Here is a 20,323-nt window from a genome sequence, read left to right on the forward strand (position 1 = left end):
TTTTAAAATGTAATTTAAAATATACATTTTTTGCACCTTACGACTGATCACCTGACAAGTCTCACAATTCCAGCTTTTCACCTACGGCTGCCATTTATTTCTCCGTATCCCTCTTGATGTGCCTTCATACGTCTGCTCTGCTCCTGACCTGCTGTAAACATTGGCCATGCTCTGCTTGATTATGAAAAATATGCCAGGAGCCTAAATACTATGACTCTGGATAAGACAGGTGAGTAAATTCTGCTTACCCAATGAGGGGAGGGCTGGGGGGACAAGAGCAGAAAGTGAGCGTATGCAAACAGAAAAGATATGCTGAAGAGAAAGGAAGAAAGGCAGGGGCGGGGAGAAAAGAAGAGAAATAAAAGATTAAAGAAAGTATAAAAAGGAATCAAAAATGGAAAGAAATGAGCCACCACCTAGACACAGAGGAAGAGAATGAAAAGGCCACCTACTCATTGGGAGAAAGTATTTGCAAATCACATATGTAATAAGGATTTAACACCAAAAATACATAAAGAACTCACAAAACTCAACAGCAAAAACAAAAAACAAAAAACAAACCCAATCTGATTTAAAAATGGGCAGAGGATCTGAATAGACATTTTTCCAAAGAAGATACACACATGGCCAACAGGTACAAGAAAAGATGCTCAACATCACTGATCATCAGGGAACTGCAAACCAGCGCCACAATGAGCTCCCACCTCACCTGTCAGAATGGCTATCATCAAAAAGACAAGAAATAACAAGCGCTGGTGAGGATGTCGAGAAAAGGGAACCCTTGTGCACTGTTGTGGGAATGTAAATTGGGGCAGCCACTATGAAAAACAGTGTGGAAGTTCCTCAAAAAATGAAAAATAGAGCCACCATATGATCCGGCAATTCCACTTCTGGGTATTTGTCCAGAGAAAATGAAAACATTAACTTCAAAAGATACGTGCAACCCTATGTTCATTGCAGCATTATTCACAATAGCCAAGATATGGAAACAACCTAAGTGTCCATTGATAAATGAATGGATAAAGAGGATTCAGCCATATATATAAAATATAATATATATTATTCAGCCATAAATAAAGAATGAAATCTTAGCATTTGCAGCAATATGGAAGGACCTTGAGGGCATTATGCTAAGTGTATGATCTCATTTACATATGGAATCTAACAAGCAAACAAACAAAAAAAAAAACCAAGCTCAAAGATACAGAGAATGGATTGGTGGTTGCCAGAGGTAGGGAAGTAGTGGGGTAAGCAAATGAGTCAAGGGGGTCAAAAGGTACAAAGTTCTAGCTATAAAATAAATAAGTCATGGAGATGCAAGTTATAGCATGGTAATTACAGTTAATAATACTGTACTGCAATTTGAAAGTTGCTAAGAGAATAATGGTTGAAGTGCTCAACACAAGGAAAAAAAATGTAACTATGTATGGTGACAAATTTTAACTAAACTTATCGTGATGATCATTTTACAATATATATAAATATCAAATCACTACACTGTATACCTGAAACTAATACGATGTTATATCAGTTATACCTCAAATATATAAAATAAATAAACAATATTTTAAAATAAATAAGTAGCCACCAGCAAGCAGAAGGAGAGAAAGAAAGTAAAAGCAATGAAGAGGGACTAAAAGGAAGAGTTAAAAAAAAAAAAAAGAGAGAGAGAGAAAACTAAAAAGATGTGGGACAGGGCAGAAATTTGAAATGGGAGAAAAGAGAAGCAAATAAAAGGAAAAGTAAGGGTACCAATAAAAGTCCTCAAGCCTCTCACAAGGCTTGTGTGATTCTCCCCCTAGTTGTTAACCGTCCTGCTGTCCCTCTCCTGTCCCTCCCTGCTAACACAGCATCCCCATCCCTTCCCCAGAAACTGGGCTCATGCAAAATCTCACGGCTGGTGGAAGGGGTGGGGCACAGGCAGGGCGGGAGATGTCAACATAACACACCATCTCTGAGATAGTATTTTTTCCTACATAAGAACTGTATTAGTAAGTGTTTCCATTATTCGTAAGATTCAAGATTTTTTTTTTTTAATTCCTGGGACGAAACCATTTTTTAAAAATTTAGGTTCAATCACACATCCTGTTTTTAAAAAATTGACTTCAGTTCAACAAAAGAGTGCATGCCTTCAAGACTGTAATTCATTTTGCTGGTTTTTTTCATGCCCTAGCAAATAAATGAGTGTCTAATTTAAAATGAAAATCACAAATTAACACAATATTGTAAATCAACTATAACTCAATTAAAAAAAACACATCACTAGGTCTTGTCAACTGCCTTTTCTAGTACAGACTCACACTACTATTGAGAAACTAGGATTGATTTAGAAAATTCCTGTATGTCTACAGGAAATAATATAGTTCAGAATATACCTGCAGTCACTCATTAATCTATGTTAGATGCATAGCAGGAAAGCTGATGTCTTAGCCAAAAGGGTCTTTACTTCTGAGCCCAATATAGGAATTTCCAAAGAGAAGAGAGAGACTCTGGGGCAGGTTTCTGTGTCTGATCATGTAGAAAGAGGCTTGAAGGGAGGCCAGAAGGATCTCTCTGCACAGCCCCAGTGCATGGGCAGAGGAGAGAAAAGAAACAGAGGTTTTCCGTTTCTGCTCCCCAAAGCAGAAAGTGCTCACAGGTGACTCCATGTAAGAATGGAACATAAGGATGCCAGCACCCAGCTGGAGATAAGCCAGACCCCCCAGACATCCCACTACAGGATGCATAGCCCTCCAGTGGGACCCATAAAGTCAGATCCCAGGAATGTGAGCATCCAGGCTGAGACCCTTCTCGTTCCCTCATGTTCACCTCTACCTTGAATGGTTGACCTCCCTTGCAGGGCAATTTTCATAAAGAAATAAAAGTTTTAAACGAAGGTACTTGGGACTGAACTCGGGACCTCGTGCATGTTAAGCACACACTCTAGCACTGAGCTATACCCTCTCCCCTGAACAATTTAACATTTTATTATTTACAGAATTCTAAATTCTAAAAGGTTCTTTTTTTTAACCTACTGTATACTCTTCAATGCAGCAAAGATTTTGGGGAAAAAAAGTTTTAATAACATGTACACATTCATAAGAAATCACTGAATTTTTAGTTTTTCCCCACCCAGTGATAAAAGACTCCCCAAATAAGTGGAATTTTAAAACACTTAAAATTTAAGCAGTGTGTATTAAATACTTGACTCTACCCACTCACTCATTAGTCCAAATGAAATACTTAAAAATATGTTTAAATGCATGCTATTATTTAATAAAAAAGGTAACTTTTAAAAAATGGCTTAATGTCTGTGTTTTCGAATTCTTTTGAAGAATAACGAAATGGTAACTTCTGCATTAACAAAAACAAAGAAAACTGCGAGTCAAGTTTTTACTTTCTTCTCTGTGAATCTCCAGCTGCCCATTTCACACACTCAAGTCCTAACTCTAACAAGCAGAAAAACACAGAGGAGGCTGTGGCCCAATTTCATGGGGATTTTTTAAGGCTGAGAAAGCCCATGCAATTATTAGGATCAAGAGAAAAGCAAATTAATGAAGCCTCAAATCTTATGTGTTAACAGCAGAGTGGCAACCAGCAGTTGGTGTTTTTAACATTAAGAGCCAAAGAAACACTAATTCTTTAATGTAATGACTGTCTGCCTTAAGCACTGTAATGTTAAGCCAAAGTCACACGGTCTTTACTCTACCCATGCTCTGTTCTGGCTCAGCCATGTAATCTTTATGTAGTGTGTATATTTATGTATTCATTTTAGAGGAGAACTTCATCTGCAAACTTTCTGAACCAACAACATTGACTTGGCACCAACTCATCAGTTAATTAACTGTTAACAGATTCTTCTAGATATGACTACTACACAGATATTTTATCTTCCTGTTAATTAGTAATTATGCACTGGCAAGAAAAACAGTATTTCTTTCCAATTATCTCAGAACTCAGTGATTATTTAAACTTGGCTAATTAGCATTAGAGGGCTGTACATCTTCTGGGCAAACTGTGTTTGATAATCCCTATTAAAATATACATGGTGGTTGTTGACTTGTAACAAGAAAAAAAAGTGGCAGTTCAAAGGGTATTAGATACAGAACCAGGCAAACAGGGGCCCATTAAAATTTCCCCAACTGCTCTAATGAGAATGCCGAGGGTCATTTCTGCCTAGTTTACCATCTGTTTGGTTTCTGGCATGTGTCTCTGGTGTGAAGGCAGAGTCCTGAAGCCCGTTTGGCTTATCACAGTGTAATCCGGTAGTCTGAAGCAATTTCAGTTGTTTATAAAGTGGCACATTAAAATCAAAAGCTTACACATGTGAATGGAAAACGTTTAAGTATAAAAATGATGCCACATTAATGGAAAAGTCCTGATTTTTCAAAATACAAGCAGGCGATGCTCAAAGAGAAACTTTGATACAGATTCTATATGAATTCTGGTATCTGCTTTCTACTCACCCGAAGGTCATGATGATTGAAAAACAGCTACTTTTTAGGCTCCATCGCCTGGAGCCCACATTTGAAAAAGTTAGATTTGCATTAAGGTAGGCAATAGCTTTCTAGATGGGACACAGAAAGCAATAACCATAAAGGAAAAAATTGACAAATTAGAGTTCATTAAAATTTAAAACTTCTATACATCATAGGGTGCCACTGAGAAAACAACAAGCAAGCCACGAATGGGAAAATACATTCACAAAATATACCTCTGATAAAGGACTGGTACCCAGGATACATTAAAACTCCTATAACTCAATAATAAAAGACAACTCAAGTTTTTTAATTGAGCATGAGATTTGAATTTGACAAAAGTGGCCAATGAGCACATGATAAAATGCTCAACATCGGCAGTCAGGAAACACAAATTAAAACGACAGTGAGACACCACCACACACCCACAAAAATGACTAAAACTAAAAACTGACAATGCTAAATGTAGGTGAAGACGCAGAGCAATTGCAACTCTACTACTAATTTGGTGAGAGTGTAAGAAAGGTGCAACCACTCTGGAAGAGGTCAGCAGCTTCTTATAAAACAAGACCCACACACCTCTAGGTATTTACCCAATAAAAATGAACGCATAGCGTCACAAAAAGACTTGCACAGGTATGTCACATGCAGCAGTAGGCACAATAACTAAGAACCAGAAACAACCCAGGTGTCCAAAAATAAGGGAATGGAAAAACAAAGAAATACTACTCAGCAATAAAAAGGACAAGCTTACTGATGGCACAACATGAAAAATTCTCACAAATATTCTGTCTAGGGAAAGAAGCCTTACACAGAATACATACTGAATGACTGCATTTATACAGTTTGAGATTAGGTAAAACGACGCTATGGTGGGATAAAATCAAAATGGTGGTTGCCTCTGGGAAATGGGAGTAAGAGTTAACAGAGGAAAGGCATGAGGGAACGTTCTGGGATTAAGATAATCTTCTATATTTTGATAAGGGTTGGGGTTACACAGATGTGTTCATTGATCAAATCTCATCTCATGTACCCTTAAGATTCATGTATTTTATTGTATACAAATTTTACCTAGATGATGGGTACTCACTGTAAAATTCTTTCAACCTTTTTTTTCCCTATTGAAGGGTAGCTGATTTACAATGTTGTGTCAGTTTCTAGTGTACAGCAAAGTGATTCTGTTTTATATATATATAAATCATATATATATATATCTTTCATATTCTTTTCCATGTGGTTTACTACAGGATATTGAATAGCATAGTTTCCTATGCTATACAGTAGGGTCTTGTTGTTTATCTATTTTATATATAGTAGTGTGTATCTGCTAATCCCAAACTCCTAATTTATCCATCTCCCCCTTTCAACTTTGATGTATGTTTGAAAATTTTCATAATAAAATGTTAAAAGTAGATTAAGATTACTTCCATCAAATCCGTATTAAATTACTTTTTATGACAGCATGAGTTCATTAGATGAGTACCTGCACATAATATAAAACCATGTAAATACAACTGCAACAGTATTTCTTCCACCAGTTCATTTGGTCACATCAGGCTTGCACATGGGGGAGTAGGTACCACTGCTTCTGTATTTGATTTTTGTGCTTCCACCAGTGTGCTTTTCTGGGGTACTCTTACATGAGTGCTTCTCTAATGTGTGCCCCCAAATCTGTTTATTCCATTTGAACCTGTTATTATCCTAACATAGGTTCACAAAATACTACACAACCTGATAAAAAATGAGTACCCTCAACAGAGAGATTTGCTGTGTATATACAAACTCACTTGAATGCTTTGGACAGACTTGATAAAAAGAAGCTAAAGAAATCCTGCTTTCAAATTATGGTGGAAAAGGTAAGTAAAAGAGTGCAAAGCAAAAATCATAAATATCTAGAATTCTGCACTCAGACTTCTTCACAGTCTGTGTATGTTCTCGCTCCACCCAACATGCTTCAATATGGATGAACTTGAAAATATCTTAGGTAAAAGAAGCTAGTCACAAAAGGCCACATATTATATGATTTCATTCATATAAAATGTGCAGAACAGGCAAATCTACAGAGACAGGAATTAGATTAGTGATTTCCAGGGGATGGGAGGAGGGGGGACTTGAGAACAGGGTTCTTTTTAGGGTGATGGCAATGTTTTTAAATTAGTGGTGACAGTTACAGAACACAGTGAATACACCTGAATCACTGAATCATATACTTCTAAGTGGTAAGTTTTATGTTATGTGAATTATATTTCAAAAAGAAAAACAAACAAAAGGCACATTAAAGATTCTAAGAAGTGCTGTTTAGCTTTCTGTAACAAGCATATCCCAAGCTTTTTATACTGCAATACTCTTTTTCCAAGTAAGACCTATTAACATACCATAACACACTGACGTTTCCAAGAAGTGGTGTGGGAAAACCTGCTATTAACACAGCAATTTAAAATTCATTCTAAGATATGACTGATACTATCTCTTTGTGTTGAAATGGAATAGCAGCAAGAAAGAGAGAAAAGGGAGGAGAAGGCAAGGGATAAACTTCATCAGCCTCATAATTATTCTAGAGCTGGTTATTCGTCACTTTCTCTAGGAAGAGAAAGCCGAATTCCAAATAAATTCTTTTATTGGCAACAGATTTCTCTCCATTTTTATTATTATTGTTAGAAATGCTATTGGATCATTTAGGTTAATAGTCAGGTTGAAAAAAAATCTTCTCATAAAGCAAACAATTATTTAAAAAGAAAACAACTAAAGATAAACAAAACATCTTTCCAGAGCATGATCTCTGACAGCTCCATTTATTTTACTTTTAACTTGCTATTTACTAGAGTTCATGTGGAGAGGAACTTTCTGAAAAAGAACCAGAAATAACATAATTAACCAGATAATAACAACAACATGGTTCTGATGTACTAAAACATGTAGGAAGAAAAGCAGGAGGGGAGCTCAGTCTGAACTTTTACCAAAATATTCACAATTTTTGCTATTGTGCTTTCCAAAATGGCAACTCCCACACTAGCAAGTATCTTTCCATCCAGACATTCGGAGTCTCGAAAACAATAATTTAACTGTGCGCTGGCTTCAGAGAGCAGCCTATACGTCTATTCGGCTACATGCAGAACTCAGCATCAGAGGGCTGAATACAAACCTCAGAACAGAAGACAAGAGCGAGAACAGAACTGGCACCGGGTCAAGTGCCTTTATTGGACTCCCACATCTGTTTTCAAATTCATATGTTGTATCCAGAACTATTTTCTAGGCAATGCCAGGAATCTACATTCACTCTTTTTTTTTTTTAATACTTCAAAGGTAATTACCAGAATTATTTCTAGGAAGTAACAACATTATAAAATTATTTTAAGTTGCTCTTAAATTTAACTCCCAGGAAAGATGAGGACAACCTTATCCAACAGTGTTTATAAATCAATTACTATGAACATGAAACATAAACTCATGTATCATTGCCTGGATTCCAAAAAAAGCACTGAAAATCCTGAAGAGGGAACCACATTACAAGCGGGACAACCGCTAAACCAGTTGTTTTGAAGTTTATTCCCTTAAGTATACACTTGATCTTGTCTCTGGTTAGAATGGACAGACTGACATACTCTGAAGAATCTCACTCTAACAGAAAACAGTATTTCTTACCAGCAAAGACGCAGGATTCCTAAGTACTTTCAGAAATTATTGTTTAAGAAAGAGAGAGAAAAGTATTTCCAATCCTGCTTTTATCTAGTGAAGGATAAGACCTCCTTTATAGAAACTTATTTTCCAGAATTCTTCGTACAAACTTGGGCATATGTGAAGGACTAGTGCCCCATCCTTTTTGTTTGGTGCTCAGTCGTTTGGGGTAAACATTTTCTTTAATAACAGAAATAAGGTTACATTTGCCAAGACAGAAGAGTCTCTTCACCAATAATTTTTAACACTAACAGACACAATTATAATAAAATAATTTCAAAATTCATAACTTATACAGCATTGTGGCAACTTCTACGAGAATTTGTTCTAAAAATGTCAATTTACTGACATTCTTATTTATGAACAGCCGCTTTACTCTCATCCTGAGCACATGAATTTGAGCAGAATAAGGAAGAGGAAGGAGCTAGAAGAACTCCTCTCTGTTAGAGATACATTTTTGAAGTACCTGCAGTGCTTTCTGGGCACATATCTTATCAGAGTTGAATTCCTCTATATACAATCTGTGGAGTGTCCATAGAAAACAGACGAGTAAGTTATTAGGGAGCTATGAAATGGATGAATATTACATGAAAACAAAAGACTTGATAACTTTTTAACTAATACCTTCCATTTTCAGTTATGTAAAAAAATATATATATATAAAGTGTTGAAGTTATATCAAGGGATTACACATATGTACCAGAAAATCATCCTTAATCATTTTACTTGATATAATCTTAGACTATGTTCCCAAGAAGTTATAGAGTCACCATTTTTGGAAAGATCCAAGAGATAAAATAAGAACTTAACTGTCATGTATCATTAAGACATTGACCTGCCCTATGATAAAAAGCTGGACTGAACAATCTCCTTAAGTTCTTTCTGCTCTCTTGATTCTATAGAAGGCACTTAATCAACCACTCTCCTATCTGAAGGCATTGGTGCCTGCCACCTCCTGGAAAGAAAGTTCCAAAGTGGTAGACGGGATAATTAATTTCCCCAGGATCTCTAATGATAAAATTCACATTTGTTCTTATAGTCTTCAATGTCTGTGCAGATGTGTAGACTTACCTGTACCTATACAGATTCAGAAATTACTAATGTGAGTGCTAGTAAAATACCCTATGAAGCCTCAAAGATTTTTGTTGGTTTATTCATTCAATAAATATTTATTGAGCACTTGTTATGTGCCAGGAGAGAAATGACTAAACCATCTCTTGCCCTCAACGAGGTATAAAGGTTTTTAAACAGGTAAATGCAACAGGTTGTTAGAGATGGATGATGGAGGTCAGAAAAGAGTGATGCTTGGAGGAAGGAGTAGAGATTCCCATGGAGGTGGGGACCAGGGGGGAACAGAGAGGAGAGGCTCACAGGCTCAACAGAGGAGACAAGTCAGGACAGAGGCCCTAAAAGATAGAAGGATGTCTGCCCAGCAGACAGAGCTAGAAGGAATTCCAAGCACTGTAAGCAAGGCCTTAAAGGTTTAAAGCAGCTGGGATTTTGGAACTGTGTCTGGGTTACTCTGATTGGTGCACAGGTATACGTGTGTATATATGATGGGAGTAAGTGACTGGAAAGGAAGGAGGCTGAGAAGAGATGGGGGTTAGGGGCAGGCAGGGCTCCAGCAGAGATGGCCTTTTTTTTTAGTCAAGGTTCTTTTGGTTGTAATAGAAACCAGCTCAAGCTGGCTTGGGCTGTAAAGGGGAGTCTAATGAGAGGCTACAGAGCTGGCTTTGCAACTCCCTATGTGTGACCTTAGGCAAGTCACCTACCCTCTCTGTGCCTTAGGTTCTTTATTGATAAAATGAGGATTTTTGTTATGATCCAGAGTTATTACCCACAACACACCTGGCACATAGCAAGTGCTTGATATATTCCAACTATTTTTAATCATTTCTTTGAATCCAAGAATATGTGAACCTGGTAGAAAGAAAGCCTAAAATAAGAGCCCAGAGAGCTCTGATACCTCAGGCAGCATCCTATTTCTCTCTCCTTTTTCTGCACGACCTTCCTCTGAGCCACGGTGGAGGTCTGCCCAGAGCTCCTGACCGTTTACATGTGCCTTGATTCAGCTCGTGAAGAGTTCGACTGGGACTGATGAGCCTTAATTCCAAATTCCTGTACTAGTCCATTTAATGGACCCAGCTTGGCTTGTGTATCCCGTGGTTTAAACAGAGGCCAAAGGGTAAAAACATGCCACAGTGGCCTCTCTCCCTTGATGGCAGGGAGGAGGGCAAAGGAGTCACTCATCTTGATTTCTAACCATCTTCAGGTCTGAACCACTGAACAGGCTAACCAATTTGGATCTTCAGCGGTTTCAGAGCTGCTGATGAGGAATCCGGTGGTCCTCCTGCTTCACATCCCCCTTGAACTTTTCCCCCCCAATTTGCACAGCCCTAACTCCTTTTAAGAATCTGGAAACTGCCAAATGTGGACTATCACTTTAAAAATAGAGTAAATCCATACAATAGAATATGATTCAACCATAAAAAGGAATGAAGTCCCGAGTCATGCTACAACATGGATGAACCTTGAAAACATTATACTAAATAAAGGAAGCCAGACACAGAAGGCCACACAGTGTATGACTCCGTTTACATGAAATATCTAAAACAGGCAAGTCCATAGGGACAGAAAATAGATTAGTGGTTGTCAGGGACTGAGGGGAGGAAGGAATGGGGAGTGATTGCTAACGCAGATGGGGTTTCTTTTGGAGGTGAGGAAATGTTCTGGAATTAGTGGTTTTAGTGGCACAACCTCGCGAACATACTAGAAATCACTGAAGAGTATACTTTAAAATGGTAAATTTGCAGGGGAGGGTATAGCTCGAGTGGTAGAGTGCATGCTTAGCATGCACAAGGTTCTGGGTTTAATCCCCAGTATATCCTCTAAAAATAAAGAAATAAATAAACCTAAATACCTCCCTGCCAAAAGACAAAACAAAAGGTAAATTTATGGTATGTGAGTTATAGTTCAAAAAAAAAAATATCTGAGGCTGGGTATGATGTCAGAACATCCAGTTTTAGTCATCACACCTATGCTATGTCGTGTAATAGCCAGCACTTGCCCCCTTCCTAAGCCTTGCTTCCTTACCTATACGTTGGGGCAGGGGCTGAGCCAGGTTCTACCGAAGGTACATTTTACCTCTAAGTTCTATGGGTAAGAAACCGGGTGTATTTCTCCCCTCCAAATTAAAGTCAACCTCCCTGTTTCAAATCTTCTGCCACTTGAACCATCTTTTCATTCTGTTTTCTATTTCAGAGAATGAATTCTCACTTATTTCTGAGTGTTTCAAAAATACCTATTTTGAGCATATATACAAGGCACTTGAATAGATAATCTCATTTAACCCATCTAACAACTCTGTGAACCAGGCGCCATTGTTATCAACTTCATTTCACAAATGCAGACACTGAAGCGCAGGGCAGGGAAGTATGTGGCCCAAGTTAGCAGGAAGCAGGGCCGGGAAGCTGAAGCTGTGCGACTCCAGGGGTCATGTCATGACCACTCACTCCTTCACTTGGCCCAAATCTCAACATTCGCTCTAGCAATTTGTCAATGGATTAATTCAACAGCTTTATATCATGATGCCCACTAGTCTAGTAGGTGATTCTTTTTAGTGATTTAGGAATCAGGAAATTATCCCTGAGTTCTTTGTCACAGAGAAAATGCAAAGTAGACAATACTATTTCTTAATGAAGGTAATGCTGGCGTACCCAAACGGAATGAATAAAGAACAAACTTAGGTTAATACCCTGTAAATAGGAAAAATTAATGGCCATTTCATCCCTTGTCAGCTACGTTCCTTGTATCATTGACCAGAGTAATTTGTTTAATTAACCTAGAGTCCTCTTGTTATTTATAGATCATTTACCATACCCAATAAAGGGTCATGCCTCGAATCCTTCAATATGTTTAAAATTCATTAAGTATGTTACAAAGCATTTCTTCGTTAAGAGACAGACAAAATAAATTGAACAAGATCATCTAAATAATTAAACTTAATTTAATCTGGTAAATAAATACCATTACTGTACAGGGCCCCATTTAAAGAAGTTGCTAGTGGCTGTTCCTTCTTTACAGATATTAAGGCCTAAATATTTGCATGTATTCATAACACATGTGTGTGAACCAAAGTCACACGGAGTCACATAGACAGGACACCTAAGATTGAACTGGAGCTAATGTCCAGAGATGCAGGGGTCCTGGTGATAATTAGTAAAGTTGTAGAAGTTCTATTTTGTTTTAACGTTAAGGATAACCAAAAGTTAGCTTAAAGAGACCCTATATTTTCATTCTTGGTGACAATGAAACAAAGTAGAGACAAAAACTTACATTCTCAAAATGCAAGATTAACATGCAATCTAAATCTATTGGTAAAGTACACATTTTTATTAACTAGTGACCAATATAAGATTTACTAAAATCTGAAGTCTTTCTTAAAATATTTACTTTATTTTGTAAATACATCCCTATCATCTAGAGTGTCAAATCATACTGGAAAAAAAATCAGATCATTAAGTTCAAAAATTCTAATACTATGTTTTTAAAGATCATACTGAAAATATTAAATTTTTATGTTAGTTGCTTAATCTCTATTAAAAACATGACATGATTGACTGAATCCAAGAGCAGATCTTGGATCTACATTTTCTCCCCAAACTTAGACTTCACTGAATTTTGCCATTTTAAGAGTTTTGTAACCTAACAAATGATTGGGTCTACGATGCCTAATTATTACAGAAAAAAAAAAGGAAACGAAACTCATGGGGAATTATAAAAGTTTAAGTGAAAAACTGCTAAAATGGCTGATGTATTAGCTGAACAGAATTATCTAGGAATTGCAAAGCAATTTATGCAAGGTTTAACAAAAGTTTAATTTATGCAGGCATCTAACAATCTGAAGTGTGGCTGCTATCCATCAGACCTGTAAACCTGATTCTCAGGTTTTAGAGAGCCAGAATACTAAAAATTGAGTAAAATGCTTTTAGAACCAGAATACTAAATATTGGGTAAAATGCATTTCAGCCTCTGGAAAAGGAACAATTTTGTATGAAAGGATATTCAAATAGCTCCACATTGAGCAACCACAATGAGCCTTGAAGATTTACATGATTGAGCTGGAATTCAGTGCCAAAGACAAGAGGGAAGCATTTTTTTTTTCTGGGATACACAAAGAGATATCCATAATTAAACATCACACTTCCCTAGGGCAGCATGTTTTCTTATATTGACAAGCAAAATGAGGTATTTCAAATCATGCATTGCTGGCATACAGTCATCTTTTGCATAGCTATTGTTTTAATGTATTTCTGGCTATTAGGCATTTGTCTATTTTTGGTCAGTGAGGCATGCATTTTAAAGAATTCTGGCTTTGCATAAAAGGCTGCAGTTATGTTAGTGAAATTACATTTATACAACAGTATCTTAAGAATGATTATGGCCTTATTTTGGCTGGTCATACACCCATTTTATATTCAAAGGAGAGTGGTTATAACTTCAGTGTAAACACTACAATTAAAATTAACTAAAAGTGGAAAAAACTTTCAGAAGTACCTTTTTAGACTCCAGCTATATGTTTTATTTTGCCTTATTTATCACAGCTGGTTAAACACGTTACACACTAATCCAGGACATACTGAGAAAAATGCCAAATAAGCCATGTTTGCTTCACATTCCATCAACTGAGTCAGAGCTGATGACAGACTACTCATTCAGTAATTCTTTTGTTCTGGATCAAAGAAGGCCGCATTAGTTCAGCCTGGTCCTACTGTAACTACTAAATTACCAAAACGCAGCAATTCTGTTACATTTTACCTCCACTTTCTCACCTGTATCCTACTCAAATTACATCTTTTTCACTTTATTGAAATTGTAAAGACTATATTAAACTTAAATCAGATATGAAAAAATTAATGCACTTTTGTTTCCAAAAGTGACCATTTATCTAAAAACACATTTTATCTCCTGCTTTCAATTCTACTATTTATGAAGACTAACTCTGTTTAACAATATTCAGGTATATTTTTAAATTTTGTTTTGAAGGTAATTTACCACCATTACATAAATACACATAAAATTATTTGGATATTATTGGAACTTGAAAAAAAAAATCTCACTTAACTTATCCATCCACATAAAAATCATGCCCTATAAAAACACCAAGTGACCAGGGGGAGGTCTGAGCATTTGATTACGGAGTCAAACTACCTTTAATGGGCTTCATGTTCAGAGCCTCTTCAGACTCTACATCATAGGGTCGACGGTCACGGAAAGACTATGTGCAATTTAAGCTGCTCAAAATACATTCTAATTCAAGTGAAACTGCCTTTTTACAGCTTTCAGCCACCACAGAAAATGTCTTAAAACCTGGGTGTTTTAAATCATTTCTAACAATTTCATTCTCAGTTTTTTGTTTGGCTTATGAGCTAAAATCTGAGGCAACACAATACACGCATTTTGTATGTTCTTTCAAAATATGTTTACAATATACGTATGAATAATATTTAAGGATTTTTTCTCATTTAAAGCCTCCATCTTGACAAATGAGGGTTACTTTATTCAGCCAAGTCCTTTCAAATCATCTGAATCTATAAACCCCAGATTAATTCCACTTGAGAACTGTTTCGTGCACTTCCCACCACCCTGCCTCCACCACCCCACCAAAGGAAGTATAATCAAATCCTGGACTGAGAAAAGCAGTTGCTTCTGGTATCAAAAGGTGTAATTCTGGGACACTCAGTCTGACTGCGTGTTTTCTGTGTGGTAAGGGTGTTACATAAATCACCTCTAATCCTGGCGACTGCTCAGCAGCTGATGAAGCAGGTGCCATTGTCATCAGCATTTCCTAGATGAGGAAGTTAGGCTGAGAGAAGTTAAGAAACGTGGCTGGGGCACATGACTAATGAAGGTCGGGGTCAGGATCTGCAGGCAGGTCTGCCGACTGCACGGCCCAAACTCTCACCCCTCCACATACTGCTTCCTTCTCCTCCAGGCGTGGCCGACGCCAGCCTGCACCTGGACTCTTTCCATCCCTTTTTCCCCACAGAACAGTCTTTCTGCATCCACCCCTGCACCCTACAGTTGGCTCTCCACGCTGACCCCAGAGGGATCTCCTCAAAATGAAGGACCGTTGCAGCCACTCAGCCTGAAACCCGAAAAGGCACCCTTGCTCCAGATCCTGAATGGTCTGGCTCTGATCTCCTGTCCAGCCTTATCTCTTTCCCTCCTGGTTCCAGGTCAGCCACTCCAAGGTGTTCTTTCCATTCCTAGAACACAGCCTCTTCCCACCCTTGAGGCCTTTGCATCTACTGTTCTCTCCTTCTGGTATGCTGTGCCCCACTGTCCACAGACCTTTAGCTAATTCCTACTCCTCCTTCATATCATGGCTCAATACCACTTTCCCTGGAAAGCCTTTCCGAACTACATGCCATTTTGCCCGAGACTAGATCTCATTTCTCTGTCATACCCTTTCCTGGCACTCAGTATTTTTCCTGCCTAGACCCTAAGCAAGACTTGCTATTACATATTTATATGGTCATTTAAATAACGGTCTCTCCCATTTAATTAACGTAGACAACTGGTCCTCAAACTTTAGTGTGTATCAGAATCACCTGGAGTGCTTATTAAAAAGTTATCACTGCGTCTCACCCCCAGAGTATCTGATTCACCAAGTCTAGAGTAAGGGCAGGAACTCCGTAGTTACAAGTTCCTGGGGACACTGAAGCTGCTGGGGCCTGGACTGATCCAGTACAGCGGTGCCAAGCCTGGGTGAACATCAGAATCACCGGGAGCCAGTGCCACACTCTGCTCCCAGAGGTTTTGATTTAACTAGGCAAAGGTAGAACCCAGGACACCTTATCCCAAATATTGCATCCTTATTCTAAAAAAAGGGTTATCTAAAATCTGTATTTAACCGGATGTCTTGTAAATGTTTGTTAAATCTGGTAATCCTACTTGTGAATCCTGTGGCAACAATAACAGGTAGTATGTCATATATTTATGTACATAGATGTTATATAAGATTGTAAGCTGACTTTTCACTTCTGCAGGACACAGAAAGGGTGGGGCTAGAGAGTGGAAGTTTCAGACTTAAAAGGGATTTTTTTCTTGAAGGTTAGAGCTTAGAAGTAGTTACTAAAAGATTATAAAAGCTTATCTGGGATCTTTTTAAAATAGACCAAATTCTCAATGTCAAATAATTTGACAGGATGATTAAATAACTTCAGGTTCCTTTAAGCCCTGAGGTTGTGAACCTCATCTTGGGCAGCAGGGTGACGTCACAGCCTCAACGTTACTGTCCTGACATCAAGCAGTGAGTCGCCTGGGCAGAGCTACGGCTGGGACCCTTTCATATATCAAAAGTAGGTAAAATGTGTTTATTTAATAAATACCCCCAGAAAAAATAAAACGTTGAACACATGGCTGTCTTGGGTAACACAATTCTGTCTTTCTCACGTCAATGGAGGAAGTCCCGTGCAGTTTTCTAATCTTAAAGTAGGATCAGCAATTTCATGTCTTATATACATTGACATGTTAAATTTATATTGTTGATGCTATAAAGGGTCTACTTAATTCCAGCTTGGCATGTTTATCAAATTATAGGTAAGCTACACATTTCCAAATCGAGAATCCTCTGGGATCAGTGACCACCATGCAGCCTTCCGCCTCTCCACCTAAGTAAGCTTCCAGGTCTCTGGTTTAAGGACAAAGACTCTGTATAAGCATTTTAAATATTAAATCACATTATTTCTTGTATATGCACAGAATTTTATCATTTCAATAATTACTGCTGTCTTCCTCTTTGTGCAATGCTTACTTGCCAAACTTAATATGACACTTTTCACCTACTCCAGGATTTTAAGAACTGTTTATGAAAACATGGGCATCAGAGTGAATTCCTATCCAGCAACCTAAATGACAGAACTCAGAAATCTACTCAAACCCCCCAGGACCAAGTGTAATAGCAGCAGTAAATGGAGAGAGGGACAGAGAGATCGGCCCACCAACCTCACGCTTGGTTGCATATTTACATGACTTATTTCAATTCACCTAACTTCAAGCAGAAACACAAAAATCACTGCAGATTATTTTCCCTGAAATAATAAATGGCAAATACTTTTAATACAGATATTTTAAAATGAGACCTCTGACTGTTAAAATATAGACAATCATGGGTTTCTTATGTCAGGAGAGCTTACCAAATCCAAAAGCACTGGACCCTCCAATGCTCTGTGATGCCTGGACACTGGTAGATGTGTACAGTCCGGTCACCAGCAAGCCGTCAAAGAAGGTGCTTGTTGAAATTGTCACTGAAATACAGAGGGGAAAAAAGAAACCTCAATTAATACAGTCAGGATAATGAGATACATTTCTGAAGTGTGTGACGTTGTCAAAACAGCCTCTACTCGTTATTAACAAATTATTTTTATACTATCCATACTTAGTATTTTCTTTATTATCAGAAATTACAGAGGAGCAAAAAAGGGGAAAAAAGCTCAGAACTCTGATGTCTGTAATTCTTGTCCTAAATTTAGTACATCAGTCCCACCTTCCTGCATTCATTTACACTTTCCCTACTAGCTGTGTGCAAAATCATCAGAAAATAATGTAGTGCTGAAGAGCTGGTTTCCCCAGCTCCACCATCACCCCTGAAGGCAGTGAAAGGCATTGCTGGAGTGTTAGCATTGTGATACAACATTCTTTTTTTTTTTTTTTTTTAATATTCCATACTGTGGGAAACAATCTTCCATCGGCTGAAAGCAGACTAGTAAGACGCACTGCATTTCTTATTGTTAGTCTGTGCTTCATAGATGAGTCCCCTGAAGTTTTTCAACAAAAGCAGACTAATTTGCATGAAGACAGTCAGGACTTTTGAGAACAAGAAGACCACCGCATGCTTTAAGTCTTAGAACGAATTCTACAAGAGAAGTCCAAATGGTTTCATAACCAGAAAATCAGGATGCTCCCAGGGAGAAAAGGGCCAAATTAAATGCATCTGTATGCTACTCAGGTTTGGCTTCTTAAAATTTTATCTTGCTCACCACCCTAAAAATTGATCATCATTTCCTTCTCGACATAATAATATTTTCTCCTGTACTGCCTTTACTGTATTAAGATGAAGTCATTCGTAGGAAGCAGCCGGGAGAAGGTAATATTATTTTGGTAGAGCACAGTACAGGGCCGTCATTGTGCTTGGTGGCAGTACGGAGAATGACCGGAGTCACATTAACTCTGATGCGAATGTTCAGATTAAACTCTGGGAAATCCAGCGAGTAGAGCGGAATGGTTTAAAACATCCATATTATGAAGCATAAATAAGATACATATATCAACAGAACAGCCTGACATCACGCTACCCCCAAAATGGCATTGGATGCTGGATCCAACCATCTCCACTTCCTTTAATAAGGTAATAGTTAGTATTTTGAGTGCTGGCATGTAAACCACATGAAAACCACTCAGCAGGGCACTGAGCTAAGTAGTTTACATGTTTTATCTCATTTCATTTTCAAAACATCTCTATAAAGGGCGTACTATTATTACTCCCAGGATACAAATGAGGAATCTGCGACAGAGAACGATTAAAAACCTTGCCCAGGACTGCTGGATACCATCGAAAAATGTTTTATGCTGTTTATCTGGCTTCTCTTTCATTTTCTCTCTGCCCCCACACCCTACTCCACCCCTACCCGCCAAATACCCGAGTGGCAAAGTGGCCGTGGCCAAACTTGTGTTTGATAACCTCTTTCCCACATTATTCACATGCATTAGGAGCATTTGAAAAGCAAAATGAAAGCTACAGGAATCAGTGTCACTATTACTAGCGAGCAAGAAGGCCAGAAGCAGCCAGGAGGTGACCGCTCTTGCGTGGTGCATGAAGCCCTAGGCAAGGAAGGAACGAGATCTGGCTACTGGGCACTCATCTGCTGCTACTTGCTCCTCAGCAAAACCACTTCACCTCTCGGGGTATAAATTTCCTCATCTGTAGAATCACACCCTAATCGTCGGCCCCCCATTTTGCTTACCCCAGGTTCCCACAACTGGCTCTGTTGATGCCTCCATCCTTCAGTTCAGTGAGTTAATCCTGACTAAAGTAAAAAGTGCTAAAACTGCCCCTGCATCCCATCCAGTGAGGTTTGAATTAAGTTACTTCCTATTAACGTGCCTCTTCTGACCACTGGACTCTATGCTGTGTCTCAGGTCATTCTTCACAGCAAACCATACTCATCCTGCAGGGTCTCACCAGGGTCACCCCGGGGACCTCGCTTTTACCTACTTCCCATCAATCCACTCCACTCTGGTCCAGCAAGACAGCAGCAGTCCTGTGTTAACGCAGAAACGCAGCCCCTGTGGACCCCCTCCACTCCTTCATGCTTCTGCTCTGGTTCCTATTTCCAAGATTCTAAAAAATGTAAGGGCTTATGGATTTGGGATTGAGGCAGACCTGAAATTGAGTCTCACCTCTCTCTACCTCTGCTCAATGTGTGATCTTGGGGTGAGTCTGAGACTCTTCATTTATAAAAGGGAATGATAATACTATGGGGTTTACTGTAAGAAATGAAGATGCATTATCTATTATCTATAAATGTATCTAGATCCTTAACACACCATCATGCATATAGTAACTAATTAATAAAAGTTAGTTTTCTTTCCCTGCCCTTTTCCAGACCTGGAGCCCTGCTTTGTTCTCCCCATCCTGAGAACTGGAGTTCTATACAGATCCCTGGCATCTGCCTCTCCAGACGCCTGGGTGTGTCCAATCCCTGGACTGCCCGTGTCCGAGTCCTGCTGCCTGCTAGGATTCTCCACTTACCCATCCCACTCACTACTTCATTTCCAACCACAGTCCAAGTCTGAGCTGTGATCTCAAGTGGGCCCAAGATAAATGCATGAGTTTCCCCAGCTTGTTACTCATTTGTCCTTCTTTCCAAAAGATAGTCTTCAAGTATCTGTTCAACGTTAACTTAAAACTGCAGCTAAACACTGTCGGTGAAGTGGCTGAGAAAGGGAAAAAAATCATATATGGCAGCTCTCAGTCTTTCCTCTACTGCTCCCAGCTACTCAGCTGTGGCCTCAAACAAGCTACGTCCCTTCCAGCAAAACAAAAGCCCTGCCATGTCTAACATGACAATCGATAAATTCAATTTATTGATTGATGGCTTGTACATACCTAGGGACGTTTCAGTCCC

The 20,323-nt window shown here is 38.5% G+C and overlaps 1 protein-coding gene across 1 annotated transcript in view; it reads right to left on the reverse strand.

Annotated features, from left to right (window-relative positions):
• Positions 1-20,323, reverse strand: part of RELN (reelin) — a 444,588-nt gene that overhangs the window by 355,723 nt on the left and 68,542 nt on the right. Inside the window, exon 2 of the mRNA XM_010946673.3 lies at positions 17,333-17,443. Within this exon, the coding sequence (XP_010944975.2) occupies positions 17,333-17,443 (111 nt within the window). The remainder of the gene's footprint in view (positions 1-17,332; positions 17,444-20,323) is intronic.

The sequence above is a fragment of the Camelus bactrianus genome, chromosome 7 (assembly GCF_048773025.1).
Source record: "Camelus bactrianus isolate YW-2024 breed Bactrian camel chromosome 7, ASM4877302v1, whole genome shotgun sequence".
Classification (NCBI taxonomy): Eukaryota; Metazoa; Chordata; class Mammalia; order Artiodactyla; family Camelidae; genus Camelus; species Camelus bactrianus.